The sequence below is a fragment of the Rattus norvegicus genome, chromosome 13 (assembly GCF_021556685.1).
Source record: "Rattus norvegicus strain SHRSP/BbbUtx chromosome 13, alternate assembly SHRSP_T2T, whole genome shotgun sequence".
NCBI classification, from domain to species: domain Eukaryota; kingdom Metazoa; phylum Chordata; class Mammalia; order Rodentia; family Muridae; genus Rattus; species Rattus norvegicus.
The window spans coordinates 106,682,278-106,698,689 of record NC_141546.1 but is presented as its reverse complement, the minus strand read 5'-3'; the positions used below and the strand labels follow the sequence as shown (position 1 = coordinate 106,698,689).

Sequence of the window (16,412 nt, the reverse complement as noted above, 5' to 3'; positions counted from 1 at the left end):
ACACATACACACACACACACACACACACACACATACAATCCCCCTCACTTACACAGTAGCCACTCATTTCAAGGGACATTTCAGTGACTTTTGTAGGTGAGGCGTATCCTGAGTGGAAGGGCCATATAGTGTCTTAGTGGCAGAGTATTGGAGATGGATGGTCTGGTCTGTGGTAGGCTGTCTTTATCCTCAGTCATCAACACACCCTCAACTCCACATGTGTGGAGGAACCTGGCTGACATCCGGGTTAAGCATCAGCAGCAGTGGGTTGAATTCACATCACTGATCTCTTCACACTTAGGCCTGGATCCGCTGCTGGTGCTGGGTAAAGAGATCGTTAGAGATCCTCAGGTCAGCAGGACGGAGTTCATGTGCTACAAAAGACACAGGAGTGCTTGTCTCTGTGATGATGCCATTTATGAGACGGCTTTGTGGAATGTGACTGACAATTTGAAGCTATTCCTATTAAAGTTTGATACCTTCTGGCAAATGCACTCGCTTAAGAAGCCCTCACCAGAGTCAGGGGAATAAATATATGGATCTCTATGAAGCTTTTGTCATCTGCCTTTGGTTTTCTTCATTTTTGCTCATAAATATAGTATATCAGTTAATTTTTCATCCCTGTGACAAAATGCCAGACAAAAGCAGCTGAAGAGGTTTGTTTTGGTTCAGTCTCTGAGAATGTGGTATGGAAGAGGTGGGGAGGAGGGGAAGGGAGAGGAGGAGAAGGAGGGAGGGGAGGAAGGAGAAGGAGGAGGAAGAGAAGAGGGAGAGGGAGGAGGATGGGGAGGAGGGAGAAGGAGGAGGAGGGGCAGAGGAGATGGTGACAGGGATCTGTCAGCAGTGGCAGGAACCTGTTGGTTTTGTCTGTAAGGTATGGGTAGGAAGCTGACAACACAGGCCTGCCTCAAGTAGCCTGCCCCTGGACAAACAGGCCTCACACTCTGAAGGCACTACAGTCTTCCAGAACACCTGCTGGGGGACAGGACATTTTAGATCCAATCTGTGATAAGTAGCAAGCTATTGTCTGTGCAGGTGTACATCTGTAATCAGGAAATCCTCCCTGTTGGAGCAACATTGAAAAAGGAACCTGGGGAGTGTTCTGCTGAGAGAAGCCAAGAGGTCCAACATCTCCTGCACCATCCACTTGTGGAAGGGAGCCATTGTAGTGAGGTGTGGAGAGCAGAGGGAAGACTGGGAGTTACCAGGGCAGGGAGGATGGAGGAGGGGGCATTACTCATCCATGCAATATGAACACATCCCTGAGACCTGCCTGGCCTCACTGTCCCCTCGTTTACACCCAGCTGGCTGGGATCTCTAAGTGTCTTTGCCACAACGAAGCAGGGAACATAAGCCTCCCGAAGCCTCTTAAAGCTCATCCGATCTCCACAGACACTCACACAGAAGAAGCCATTGTCCACACTGGCTGAGGCTCTGCAGTGGAGCGGGCTTCAGACAGGCTCCGCTCCTGAGCACGCTCTCCTTGTCCTGCACTCTGCTGTTGCCCTGGGCTGGCCCTTGCAACCTTTCAACATTTTCTGCCCCAAGAAGGCAGACCTCTGGAGGCGTGAGCTCTGGGTTTTGGACTCTGAAGACCGAGTGGGGTGTTTCTCTAGGCTTTAAGCATAGTCCTGCGTCAGGCACAGCACTTCATTCCTCAGAGCTACCAGCTCTGTGAGCTGCAAGATAGAGATTTTTTTTTAAAACTATGGGCATCTAATTACATAAACATGGATGTTTGCATACAGACGAGATGGACTTGACTGAGTTGTTGTTGCTGTTGTTTTGAGACAAGGTTTTACTCATTGCTTCAGGCTAGCCTAACTCACAGCCATCCTCCTGCTCCTCTGCCTCCTGCCTGCTAAGATTACAGGAACGAGCCACCACTATGGGTAGTTTAGATTTTATTTTATAATGTCCACTTTTTTTTTCTGAGAGACAGGACATAGAATTCTTAGTTCCCCATAAGGCATCTCTACCCGACACCTTTTAGTGAAGGAGCAGAGAATTTTCCAGGCTCAGAATATCCCTCTGCTTTGCAGGTAGACCTCTCTCCTTGCTTTCTGGAAATGAGCAACTCTATGGCTCCCCATTAGCCAACTGTGGCTTCCTAGTTATTAAAGTCCCATTATGATCGGCACTGAAGGGAAAGATAGTAATGCAAATTATATTCATTTTTGTTTTTATCCTCCTTTAAAACCCTTTATAAGTAATTTTTAGCTTTATAATGAGAAATAAAACACTAGACCTTTATCTGTGCCCTGTAGGATGGAGATTTGACCTGCACACCATCATTGGCTAATGTAGAACACCAAAATGTGAGTACACACACACACACACACACACACACTCCTTCCCCCCACCCCCAGGGTCATACTTCCTCACCTGTTTACACACTCATACACACACATACACACACACACACACACACACACACACACACACACACTTTCCCCCACCCCCCAGGATCATACTTCCTCACCTGTTTAGCCCTGTTGTCATCTTGGAATTTGGCTGAAATGGCAGCCGTAATAGAAGAGCCCTGCCTTCAGAGACATTTTCGGGAAGGAGTGCACCTTCTGTGTGACTCTCTAGGTCAAAGGGAGAGCTAGAAAATTTAGAGGGATCTTCCTGAGAAAGGTGAAAATGGACTGAATTTAAGCCCAGCAGGTTACCTGCATGAACTGTCATCACCCTGGCCCCACTGCAGGCATGTTTGTGAGGTGTTCTTTGTGGAGGCCATGGGGGGAGGGGGGTTAGTCAAACTGTCCTCCCCTTCACAGGAACTGCTCACAGTCACCCACCCATCTTCCTACCAACTTCCTGTGCTCTACCTCTGACTCACCTGACTGGGTGCCAGCTTGGTCACTGTAGCAGACAATCATTTAGTCTGTCCAGGAATGAATATTTGACCTCTGACCTCTGACCTGACTCCATTGTAGCTAATGGAGTTCACCAGTCCAAACATGTCTGTAGGAAGAATCTCTTGACCCCCCAAAGAGACTGATCTCTGTTGGACCTTTCGGCCGGGTTAATTATGTGTCTTGAGATCATTTAAGACCATGTAATTAACCTGCAAGCCTATGGTGCACTCAGCCTGTTTACTTTTACCTCGCCTTTAAGAGAACAATGTAACCAACCTTGCTTGCCTTCTCTTTCCCACACAATCAGCTTTTACAACCCTAGCTTTAATCCTAAACTATGTGCTCTACCATTCCCTGACCCATATATATATATATATATATATATATATATATATATATATTATGTCAATCATCTGCTGAAAGCAGCCAACGGCTTCAAAGCAATCATAAAACAGATTCTACTCTAAACATCGCAAACAACATAGGTATAGCTTGATAATATCTGTTGCAATCTTGAGTGGTAATCAGGGTCAGTCAAGCATCTGTCCTGTGAAACTGTTGAAGATTCTGTGAAGAACCCCTCATTTCATCCCCATAACTTGATTTCTGCATTTGTTCAATAAATACAGAGTGAAGCCCATGGTTAGGGAGAGGCATAAATGCAGACACAACTAACGACACAGTTTCAGATGCATACAATGGACAGACCACAGATCAGCTAGTAACCACAAGCTATGGGCAGATGTGGGGAGAAGTGAGGAATTGAAACGTAGGCTTGTTTGTGGTCAAATTAACCGGGGAGGACATTGCTTTGGCTTCCTTCCCTAGTGTGGTTCTGATGTGTTTTGGTGCCCTCTGGGGTTATCCTAATGTTTTATCAATGCACATCTTCATAAAGGAACATTATTCGCCCAAGCAAGATGACCCAGTATTAGTTAATAAAAGGCAATGCATGGGTGCAATCCCAGCACGGACGAGGCCAAGGCAGGAAGATCGTCATGGGTTTGAGACCGGCCAGGGCTACAGTGAGAGGCCTTGCCTCAGAAAAGACTATCAGATATGTCATCTATAGATCTGACCAAATATGGAGACCATTGCCCATGAGGAGGACGACTCCCATTGTGATAATGGTGTCAGGAACGAATTAGATTTAACTTGGCGAAACAAACTTTATTATTCCATGGAAACTTGTGTTGGTGGCTGTCTACAGTGTGCAGAGAGTGCCTGGCATGGGCACCCAGTCAGGTGCAGACATTGTGAATGTCGTCTACCTACTGCATGTCCATGGGCCGTCCACATTGTGTGAATTCTGCAAGGTGTTTTTGCAGGAAACATTTTGCAGGAAAGTGAGGCCTGCAGAGATACCGGCAGGGACCACCCAAGTGGTCAGGCAAGATCAGGCTTCATGCTGACTCAGTGTCCCCCCAAGAAGAGACCTTTATGTTTTTGCTGTGCTAAGTGGGTCTTCTGCCAGGTCAGTGGCTGTGCAGCTCATCAGAGTGTTCATGTGACTGCTTTACCGTGGCAGATACGCCTTTGTTCTTAGTAACCACAGAACCAGGCTGGTAGGATGCATTAAAGAGAAATCCCCATACCTCCTTCTTGCCAAACCTACTGTCTTCCAGAGTGAGCAGGGAAGGCTCTACCCTCCTCTGGTTTGGACCAAAGCAGCTCTATGCCCTTGGAGACCTGCAATATCTTAATTTCTGGAATATAAAGGATTTTCAGACTTTTTTTTTGGGTCAGCTGTCATGTTTGAAAGCAAAGAGCTTATGGTTTAAAATAGCTCCATGTGAGGAAGGGGTGGCTGTTGCAGGTTTCCGAGCTTGCAAATGGGACCCAATGCCGTGTCTCACCGGTGAGGGTCATGGCCAGCTTTTATTCTGTACTGGATTTTCTGACTTCCGTAGCTCACTTCTCTTTAGTGCATATGACCTTTAGCACGAGACCAAGTCTGTAAATACTGCGATGTTTCCCTTAACCATAGTCGTTCTCCGTGCTACTGAAGATGATCATTATGTGCAGGGGAAGAGGCCACAGAAATTCCAGTCGGAATCCAAAACCCCTGCTGAATAGTGCACGCCGATAACCAAGAAGCCTCTAGGGGGCAGCAGAGCTCCAAGTAAGACCAGTGCCCCTGCAGACTCTCCTGCTCACTGCCTGCTCCTTGGTGTCCCTTCAGCTGCACCCAGCGCTTTTCCCTCTGCTCAGAGACCCTCATCCTCGATGCCACACGGGTTCGTCCTCTCATGCTCCACTTTCTACCCTCATTACCTTCCCTCCCACACTGTCAAGCCTTCTGTGGACCTGGCACCGTGGCATGTGGCCTCAGAGCAAGATGGGCCCATTGTTTCACAGCCAGGCATGGCCATATCACCACAGGAACATCTCAGGTCTGTGTTTCTTACAATGCTCTGATTCCCTGAAGGCTTCAGTAAGTGCTGGAAGCAGAAGGAGCATTCCCTGTGTGAATGTGCACATGTATGTACAGGTTTGTGTGTGCATGCATGTGTGCAGGTGTGTGGTGTGTGAGAGAGAGTGTGTCTGTATACATGTATGTACAAGATTATATGTGCACATGTGTGTACAGGATTCTGTGTGCATGCATGTGTATACAGGATTCTGTGTGCATGCATATGTGCATACAGGATTCTGTGTGCATACATGTGTGCAGTGTGTGTGTGTGTGTGTGTGTGTGTGTGTGTCTGTCTGTGCATATATGTGTACAAGATTATGTGTAGACAAGCCAGAGGGTAGTGTTGGATGTTGTTTCTCAGACGACAACCATGTTTTTGTTTGTGTTTTTGAGGCATGGCCTCCCCCCTTTCCAGGAGTTTACCCATTAGTCCAGAGGCACTTTCCAGCGATCCACCTGTCTTAGCTTTGATTTTAGTGTTTCAATCTAGGAATTGAACTCAGGTCCTTATGCTCACAGCATAAGCAGAGCCATCTTCAGCCGCTTCAGGAACATGTCTTAATACATTATACCTAATGTATAGCTGCCTAATGCATAGGTGTCTAATGTATAAACATCTAATGTATAGGCACACCAATTCCTAATATATAGATACCTAATATATAGGCACCTAATATATAGGCACCTAATGTATAGGCACCTAGCATATAGACACCTAGCATATAGACACTTAATATATAGCCACCTAATGTATAGCTGCCTAATGTATAGATACCTAATACATAGGCACCAGGTATATAGGCACTTAATGTATAGACATCCAATGTATAGGCATCCAATGTATAGATATCTAATGTATAAACACCTAATGTAAAAACACATAATATATAGACATCAAATGTATAGGCACCTAATGTATAGGCACCCAATGTATAGATATCTAATGTATAAATACCTAATATATAAACACATAATATATAGACATCAAATGTAGAGGCACCCAATGTATAGACACCTAATGTATAGGTACATCACTCCTGATTTGGTGCCTGGGATGGATTTATTTTCTACTCCTTTCTGAAGTGGCTCCATTGTAACATAGCTCTGGCCTTCTTTCTGACCAGGGAGAAAGGCAGAGGGTCTTTGGAATGAGTCTTGGGTGCAGAGAAAAACATTAGCTTTGGCGATGCTGGTTAGGCTTTATCTTGGCCCTTCTCGGTTTCTTGACCAAACTAACTTGTCAGCTTCGGTTCCTTGCTTCTAAAATGGGGTTAGCTAAGGTGATGGTATGATTTATCATCTAAACTACAAATTGATTTGAGAGTGAGAGAAATTGTAGATATTATAGAGTGAGAGAGATTAGAAAATCACTGGCCTGCTAGGCACACCTTCTGTGCAGAGAATACTGTGATGTGGAGGATGGAGCCTCCGAAGGAAACTGTTGTGAACACACCCGAGGTGAGTAAGACCCACACACACAGAGCACAGACTCACCGACTCTATGCTCATTGAGTGGAAAATTGCTGGAGAGACACTGGGATTTAGGGAGACTCTGGTAGGTAGACCTAGTGGGATTCTTTGTGTACCTGTCCATGTGCAGACACACGTGTGTGTAGGTACTACATGTACATGTGTGTACACATGTGGAGGCCAGAGAATGACTTCAGTGTCATTTTTCAGGTGCTGTCAACATGCTTTAGACGGTGTCTCATTGACCTGAACTCATCAGGTAGATGAGAACACGAGTCACAGCCCCTTCTCTGCCTCCCTGGCCCTGGAATTACACTTGCCCTTGAAATTACACTTTTGGGGGAAAGAGGGTGTTCTGGGAGTCAAACTCAGGTCTTTGTGCTTGCAATGCAAGTGCTTAGCCTACTGAGCCACCACCCCAGTCTCCAATGCAGTTCTTGCCTCACTAAGGTGTCTGGGGGAGGGGAAAGGAATTAGAATATCAAGGGTGATCTATGGGGCAGGGAGGAACTCCCTCTAAACTGACCTAACAGGATTTTTGCTACGATTGTGTGGTACAGGCCAGCCAAGCATGGGCACCAAGGTGTAGCTGGGGGAGAGGAGCCTGGTCAAGGGAAAGTGTGGAGGAGAATTTGCATGCAGCTTAGTGGTTAAGTGAAACCTAAAATTCGACCTCAGGCACAGCCACAGGTAGTCCTTGTCAGTCAGCAGTCAAGTTAGCCAATCCCAGTCAGCCAGAATGGGAAGTCCAGTCATCTTTGTGTGTGGGAAGTGACTGAATGAAGTGAGGACATGTTCGCTCCATGGTGTGGTTGAGAAGGGAGAGAATGGCCAGACTGATCATGGCCAGCAGAACAGACCTGGCCATGACAGGAGAAGGGGGTGGGAGTAGAGAGAGGGGAAGAGAAGAAAAAGGAGGCAAGAGGAGGTTTAGGGTAGGGGTGGAGAGAGAACTGGGGGGAGCCACAGGAACAGAGTGGGGCGTGTTTTGGGGACCTGACAGTGACTACTGAAGACAGTAGCATATGTGTGTTTAGATATGCTCAGAGGAATGATGCTGAATTTTACCATAAAGAAAGACAGAAGTTGAAGGGAGGCTGAGATATGGTGGAACACTTTCCTAGCGTGCACAAAGTCTTGAGTTCTAGAGCCAAGATTTTGGAAAAAAGAGTTTGAGGGGCCAATCACATTGCACAATGTACATATCTAGTGAATCTCCACTGGGCTTCTCGGTAATATGCCTAATTTTTATTCATTGTTTAAATTATTTCAAATAAAATACTTACATAGTTTTTTGTTTATTTTCTGATCTGGTTAATTTTTATTGATTTTTGGCTTCTTCTGAAAAGCAGTTCTATCAAAAATGTATTTTTAAATAAAGCTTTTCCCACAGTAAGCAAGTATCACAGGGATTCTGGGATGGCAGGTGTGAACCACATGGTGCTTCAAAGAATCAAGTAAAAAGATCCTTATAGATCTTCATTTTGTAGACATCATGTCTTCAGATAAAGGTCTCTGTCCCTTCCTTGACAGATGAGGGACAAAGAGAAACTGATCACAAAGAACTAAGGCCTGTGGGCTTTTAAAGCCACAGAGGACGGCATGCTCTGGCACTTTGGACTCTCACAGCTTTGGGCATTACTCACTCGGGGAAGTATCTAAGGATTCCACGCAGTGGGACAGAAGATAAGAGACTGTGGTCCTGCACTCCTGTGAGTCCAGAGCTCCTCTCCATCTGGGTCACTTGCTGTATGGAATTGGGTTCATCCCTGTTTCCCTTCTTATCCACCCCACTTCTGCCCTGTAAGGGCCTGCCTGTAGCAACTGAGTTGAAACGATTGGTTTACCATAAATTTAGTTGTCTGCACTGTGAAAGGCACATTGGCCATGATGGTCATTGTCCTTCCAATGGTTGGCACCTAGTAATGGGCTCCAGAACTGGTTGCATCTGTCAGAGGCTCTCAAGTTATTGCTGCCCCTCTCACCTCTTGTAAGTGAATTTTGCCATAATGTGAGGGCTCCTTGGTGTGAATGTTCATCTAACCTAAAACCACTCCCTGTGGAGGTTTGCGGCTTTGTCAACAATGAGTGAGGTGGAGAGTTGGTTCAAGGGATGGCTACAGCTTCCTGGAAGTGGGATTTTCCGTACCATCAACAATACTGTTGGTATTAGAGAGAGTCGAGCGGGAGAGCAGAGAGAGGCAGGTACACCCGACCCCACCCCCATCAACATAGCTTCTCACAGTTCTTCTTCCTGCAGGTATGTGTATATCCCACTGGGTGGGTCCCAGCATGGCCTGCTGGGGACGCTGCTTTCTACCGCGATGACGTTTGCGTTTGTGAGCTACTGGCACGGCAGCTATGAGGACCTCTGGTGCTGGGCAGCGCTCAACTGGCTGGGAGTCACTGTGGAGAGTGGGGTCCGGAGGCTGCTACAGACACCCTGTGTCCGGGAGACTTTGGTGAGCATGATCCATCATTCATTGCCTGTGAGGTAGAGGACAGCTGAGGAAGGAGGGGTGGTGGTCACCAGATCTACTCAACGATGAGGCATCCTTGCCAGACACTTTCAGAGTGTGTACATTCTTGAAAAGTATGTTTGGGGTGGGGTAGGGGGGCTTCAACACCAATCATTGTTTATATGTGAATGGTTGGTTGGATGGGCATATGAGTGAATATTGTAACTTTAAAAGCCTAGGCATTTATTATAGAAAAATTACAAAATCCAGACAAGAGTAAATTAACAAAATTCACATCAAAACTCATTCTTCTATGTATGCTCTGTTTGTATGCTCACACTCAGCCATTCACAGTAAGAGCTATGGTGGTTTTTCAGCCTCTCCAAGTTGGCAGATATGTGTCAAAAGGCCTAGTAAATGTGTGATTTAATTAGTCTACTATTAATCATTTATATTATATTATATTATATTATATTATGTTATATTATTGATGCAGATATCATAATCAGGATCAGTTCTCCTGAGTAGAGCTGTCAGGTTATGGATTTTCACATGTTCACGGCTGACTCTGCACACTGCATATCAGCTCTTACTGCCTTACAGATGAGGCATCACCCTCCTAGATGCCCCCACCCTCCCAGATGCCCCCACCTCCCAGATGCCCCCACCCTCCCAGATGCCCCCACCCTCCCAGATGCCCCCACCTCCCAGATGCCCCCACCTCCCAGATGCACTTGCCTGTCCCGAGTGATGCTGGTATTTTAGCTTTTGGTAGAAGCTGTCTGTTGTACTAGCATAGAAGATGGCTAAGGTGCAAAACCACATTCTGTACCTATAGATATGACTGGGATATTAATCGAACAGCTCCCTTCATAGATGTCTCAAGTGCTACACATATAATTTTGCCTCGCAAATGAGGCAGCCGACACACGAGGATCTCGTAGGAAATCAGTGTTTTTGAATATGAACAGTGTTCTGCCAACCCAAAGAATGACCCAGCAGGAAATGTGTCAGTGTCTGCTCTCGTGGCAGGCTGTAAAACACGAAAGAGGTTTCACTGGAAACAAAAAAATGATTAATGCAGATAAAGTCCACCCGGTGCATGAGACTAAAGCAAATACATTTTAAAAATCACCGAGATGGAACAAGGCACTGAAGCATGTTTTAATAAAGATAGCCCAATACAGAAGGGCAGTTATCTCAATAAAAAGACAGAGCACACGGCAGAGCACCACACTGGAAGAGATTTAAGTATTCTCATGCCGTGTAAAGGCAAGCATTTGGGGTTTGGAGAGATGGCTCAGTGTTTAAGAGCGCTTGTTGCTCTTCCAGAGGACCTTGGTTTGGTTGCCAGCACTTGAATGCTGGCATCCATCTGCAACTCCAGTTCCAGGGGATCTGGCGCCACCTTCTGGTTTCTGAGGGTACTTTGGTCATATCCACAGACCTACACACCTAGACACATAATTAAAATTAAAGTAAATATTTTTTTATAAAAAGATAAAAGTTTTATTCAGCTGTGGTGCCCAGGATCCTAAAGGCAGGAATTGTCTATGAAGTCTATAGCAAAGAGTGAAAGCGATGGTGACGTCATGCTGAATGCCATGTGAGAAGAGGCATCTTAAGGGTGTCCTCTTTCTCAAGACTCAAGGCTCTTCCCCAAAGCCTGAACGCCAGTGATCACCCCCCAAATCCAGAGGCTTTTTTCCCGCTTAGCCTCAGGCACTGTGTTTCCAATGCTCCTTCAAGAAGGCGCTAATATTAACCTTGAACAGAATACGAAGCAGTGTACCCTGGGCTCTGAGTCACAGACTGGTGGATCTGAACTATTAAGGGAGTAACCCAACTGTTCCCTGTGACCTAGCGCAGATTAAATCGGGTTAGGAATAAACCAAACAGGAAAGTTCACTCACCAGAAGTTCTGAACACAGGATCCGCCGCACTGTAGGTAAGGAACCCAAGGCCCTTGCGAGCTTAGCACATTTGACATTACACCCACAATTCAGGCACCCAGGTATGTAATAATTTTATATACATTTTGGTAGAATAATTCAATAATTACAAGTATATTAAATTTATATTATTAATGTAGTTTATTAAATTAAAAAAATTATATCAGCTGTTGTTTGTCCTGGAAGCCCGGGTGGTGTTTGTCTTAATTTTCTCATCATTGGGACATAAGCAGCTTGGTGAAGGAAGGCTGGCTTTGTATCACAGTTTAAGGATCCATCATGGAGGACAAGACATGGCAACAGGAACATCTGGTCATGTTGCATCTGCTGTCTGGAAGCTGTTTCTCTCAGCTTTCATAGCGTGGTCTCTGATAGGTTCCTGAGGTGATAGAAGTTGCCTCTATACTAACACATGAGTCTCAGCTACACAAGGCACTCCAAATATGGCTAGTGCCATTGAGACACTGAATTAGGACTTAATTAAAATTGTTTCGTTACTTTATGTGTATAGGTGTTTTGCCTTGTCTTAATTAGGGCTTCTATTGCTGTGATAAAACACCATGGCCAAAAAGCAAGTCGGGGAGGAAAGGGTTTATTTCAGCTCACACTTACGAACTGCTGTTCATGATTAAAGGAAGTCAGGACAGGAACTCAAGCAGGGCAGGAACCTGGAGGCAGGAGCTGATGCAGAGGCCACGGGGGAGTGCTGCTTACTGGCATGCTCTCCGCAGCTTTGTTCCGCCTGCTTTCCTATGGTTTCCAGGAGCACCAGCCCAGGAGTGGACTGGGCTCTCCCGTATCAATCACTAATTAAGAGTCTCATGCTCTACCGACTGAGCTAGCCGGGCGCTCCTCAATCACTAATTCAGAAAAATGCTCTACAGGTGTATTGTATGGTGGCATTTTCTCAGTTAAGGTCCCCTCCTTTTAGATAACTCTAGCTAGTGTCAAGTTGACCTAAGACTAGCCAGCCCGTGCCTACATGTATGTTTCTGTACCATGTGTATGGATGGTGCCCACAGATGCCAGAGAACGGCATTGGATCAGCCAGGACTGGTTACAGGTAGTTGTGAGCTGTCATGTGGTTGCTGGGAATTTGCATCCAGGTCCTGTGAAAGAGCAACCAGCGCTCTTAACTGACAAGCCTTCTCTCTAGCCTCCTTATTTAATTTCCATCCAGGTAGCTTAACTGTGGTTTCTGGCCATCATCTTGAATAGTACGGTTATCAGGACAAACCCACTTTTCATAAAACATTTTTAAAAGTAGCATATCTGACTGGTGATTTAATCTTTCAGTCTTAGTTTATGTGTGTGAGTGGTTTCCCTGTATGTATGTCCGTGAACCACACTGCATGCAGTGCCAGAAGGTGGAATCAGATCCTTTGGGACTGGAGTTCCTGGTGGTCGTGAGTTGCCACAGGAATAACACAGTCCTCTGGAAGGACAGCAAGTGCTCTTAACCACTGAACCACCTCTCCAGCCCAGACCTCAGTAACCTGAAACCATCTTCATTAATGGTGCTCCCTGCCTCATGGATCCAGCTGGCCACTGAACCTCTTTTCGGACTCCTTTCAGGCGCCTTGACTCTGAACCCGTGTTTTCTCATCTTTAAATATGTGTTCTATGTTAATGATAACATCATTTCTCAGGTTACTCAAAGCCAAAACCATTGGCCTTTTGTTCTCCTGTTTGCACTGTTTCTCCTGCCTTCTGACTTGATCTTGGGGTTTTCTCAGTCACCGTGTAGCCACGGGAGCCCTCCAGATCCACACTGATCTCAGTTTGTGCCTGGCAACCAAGCAGCTTCTTCCATGGTGCTCCCCACAGTTCATCACCTTCCTCATGCCTAGTGATGTTCCTTAGTAAAAATCCAACCACACCACCCTCTTTAATACCCAGTTGTTAGGGCTGGTGAGATGGCTCTGTGGTGAAAAGCACTTGCTGTTTTTAGGGAGGACCTGGGTTCAGTGCCCAGCACCCACGTGGCAGCTCTCAATGGTCTGTCTGTAACTTGAGTTTCGGGGGATCCAGGATTCTCTTTAATTCTTCATGGGCATTTGATGCATTTGGTGCACATACCTATATGAAGGCAAAACACCCACTCATGAAAATATGAAAGACTTTAAAAAACAAAACCCAACGTGATTTCCATCTTCACAGAACTAGGTCTTCAACATTCAGGGCAGACTCTGAGACCTTGCCCATTATTGTCTTGAAACCTGTCCTGCTGGCCCTTGCCCTCTGCAAGCTATAGCTCCCTCACACAGGCCTCTGCCCTCTGCAAGTCTGTCTCTCCAAGCTACAGCTCCCTCACACGGGCTTCTAATCTCCTGGGGTGTCTTCTCTACCCACCATATCCTAATCCTTCAGACTCTGTCTTGGTAGACATCTTGTTTGTGACCTCTATGCTGGTTTTCCTGGTGCAGGCGGGTCCCTCTGGATAATTCATTTGGGATAACACATGTTGTCTTCTAATGTAGCTGTCACAGCTGAGTGAAATACTTTTAGATGTTTAATCCATCCCCGTCTCACCGAACTTTGAGTCTAGGGAGGTCAGGCGATCAACACACAATGACAGTTATGGCCATACTGGCACAGTGCTCCGCTGAGGGAATGAGTGAGGTTTTCTGACTTCACTGAGGGGAGTAGAAGAGAGAGGAGGGGCTTGGCAGTGGTATGGAAGAACCCAGGAAGATGGAGGACTACCGAGCATTGTGCTGAGACATTGTTTTATAGCGGTGCAGACACCAATGGATGTAGTGATTGAAAACTGCTGCTTTAATGCTCAATACAAGATATGTGCGTATATGAAAGGGATGGGGAAGAGACCACCTGCTAACATCCTGCTACTTCACAAAGAGGGCAGGCTGTTGCCTCGGACTCTGGGAAGTAGAGACCTGTAGGAAGCTGGCAAAAGGCATTTTCACCAAGTTCTTTTACTGTTTGGAAGTAGAGGAGTTGCTGAGGCAACCCACTCTCTCCTGACACTGTACTCCTCAGGGAGCCAGAATTTGTGTTCAGCCTTGAAATCTCTTAGCGGTGGCAGCTCAAAGCATCAGTGGCATGACTCTGCTTTCTGCTGGCTGGGATCTGATCTCTCCTTAGGTAGAGATCCTCCCAGGCTGCTTGTCAGTCATTCCTACACAAAGGTGAACCCATATCTCACCCGACTCGCTCCTGATTTCCATTTTATTGCATAATTTAAACATGTTCTCCTTCCTCAGCCCCCATTTCTTCTCTCCAAGAGTGTCTGCATATGATGACCGAATCCCTTATGGGGCAATGAAATCTCTACCTACAGACTTAACTTAGGAAACATGCCTCAGAGTTTAACCACTACACATCAGTCTAATGGTTCTAGAAGAGTCTGAGGTTCTGATACATCAGAAAGAAAGCAGACCATGGCTCCTTGCACTTGACCTATCAGCCAGTTGAGCAAAGCAGACAATGGGTTGTGAAGGACCAGTGCTGTCAGCACTGTAATGGGGTGAATATAAGCAGACAACTGGCCCAAAGGCCATTTACCCTGTGGTGACCTGATCTGTGGGATCCTGACTCACTAAATGACAAGACCTTCAATTGGCACCAGATACTAGCTCACTCAGCTAGAAAGACTTTCTTAGTGGTCAGAGGCCATTGCCCCAGGGTGTCTCTGAGGGAATATAAAACAAACTTGCCTATGAGGAGGAGCCTGCTGGCCCACTTGTGTCCATTGTAGCAGAGAGAGAGAGAGTAGATGCTTGCTGGGCATAAGCCTGAGGGGATCCAAGCTCTCCCAAGACTGAACCTACTTAGGCATGGCAAACCTGTCCCTTCACTCTTAAGTTTAGCATCTTATGTGGGGGAGACATGGCTAAGCAGCGGAGAACTCTCAGTTGCAAGTAACACGATCCCTCTTTCGTGGTTCCTTGTTCTTGATCTTCATGTTTCTAGTGGATGATGTTCAGGTCACTGTGCAGCTGGGGGGTCTATCTAGTTAACTTCTTCTGTAAATGGACACTTGTCTTCCCTGGCCTCTCTTCAGGAGATCATCTCAGTGGCAGATGCTTGAGATTCGAGACAAGTGGACTTGTCTGTGTCAGTATCCAAGTGTTCTATACAAAAAACTAACTTGTTTTCACAATCTAAGGAGACATGGACTGATAGAACCTGGCCAAGTATGTCTCAGAAGAAAGATCCAGCCTAGAAATGAAAATTCTGGGAGCATATGGGTGGTACTTTGGAGGCATGATAATGTTTGAGGCTGAGAGAGAGTTGGAGAGGAGAGGAGGGGCAGGAAGGTGTGAGGAGAGAGAAGGTATGTTCACACTGAGCTTGGGACACCCTGATACTTAATAGTTGGGTGACAGAGGGAACCAGAAAGAGGGGTAGAAATATAGGAGTGGCTTTGCAGAAACCAAGGAGAGGCTATTTCATAGAGGCGGGGAGCTCACTGGGGCGATGCCATTCAAGGATCAGGTAAATGAGACTGAAGAGCCTTGGTTAGAGGGCTAACAGAAGCAAAGAGTGGTGAGTCACACCTCTCTCCCTGCAGCTTTTGGTGTGGTTGAGAGGAATGCAAGCCAGTTGAGGACCAGAAGGTGTGTATGCACTATACCCAGAAAGAAGCTTCTAGAAAACTGATGTTTGTGAGGGAAGGAGTTGATGTGAGCCGAGCTCTTGGTCTCCAAAGAGCTGGGGTTGAGCAGAACCCTCATGAGTGAGAAGAAGCACTGGCTGGCTAGGAGGGAAGAGAAGCCTGGCCCTGATAATGCACAACTGAAATCGGGAGTCTGAGGGCTTGTTGGAGTCCGTAGGTCGACATGACATGAAGGGTGGCTGGAAAGACCGAAAGGTCCTCATGTAAAAGACTTGAGAATCAAGCTTAGAATCTGGAAATGCAAAGTCCTTAACCAAACGACCACGTTAAATTAACATATTAATACCATGTGTCAACCAGCATGCTGGGATAACTCCACAGGCTAGAGCAGGCCTATTCTTATAAACAGCATGTTCCTCGGTAGCATGGCTGGTTGGTGCCCCTCTGTGATCTTCCTGCCATGCCACCATCAATAAAGCTTGAAACGGCAGTGCAAACTGCCCCCTGTACATTTTCTTCTCAGTAGCAATCTGAAGCCCAGGTCTCACCATCTCTGGTGAGCAGGTAGAACTCTGAGAATAATTCCCCATCAGCTCAGGTATGTCAGCCTGCATAGACTCCCGTTTGCTGAGGCTGCCCCGAGGGGAGGCTTGGCACAGCATCTAGTTCCTC

General features: G+C 46.3%; 1 protein-coding gene across 1 annotated transcript in view; it reads left to right on the top strand.

Annotated features, from left to right (window-relative positions):
• Window positions 1–16,412, top strand: part of Hhat (hedgehog acyltransferase) — a 252,931-nt gene that overhangs the window by 174,127 nt on the left and 62,392 nt on the right. The window contains exon 10 of the mRNA NM_001398579.2: window positions 9,011–9,212. Within this exon, the coding sequence (NP_001385508.1) occupies window positions 9,011–9,212 (202 nt within the window). The remainder of the gene's footprint in view (window positions 1–9,010; window positions 9,213–16,412) is intronic.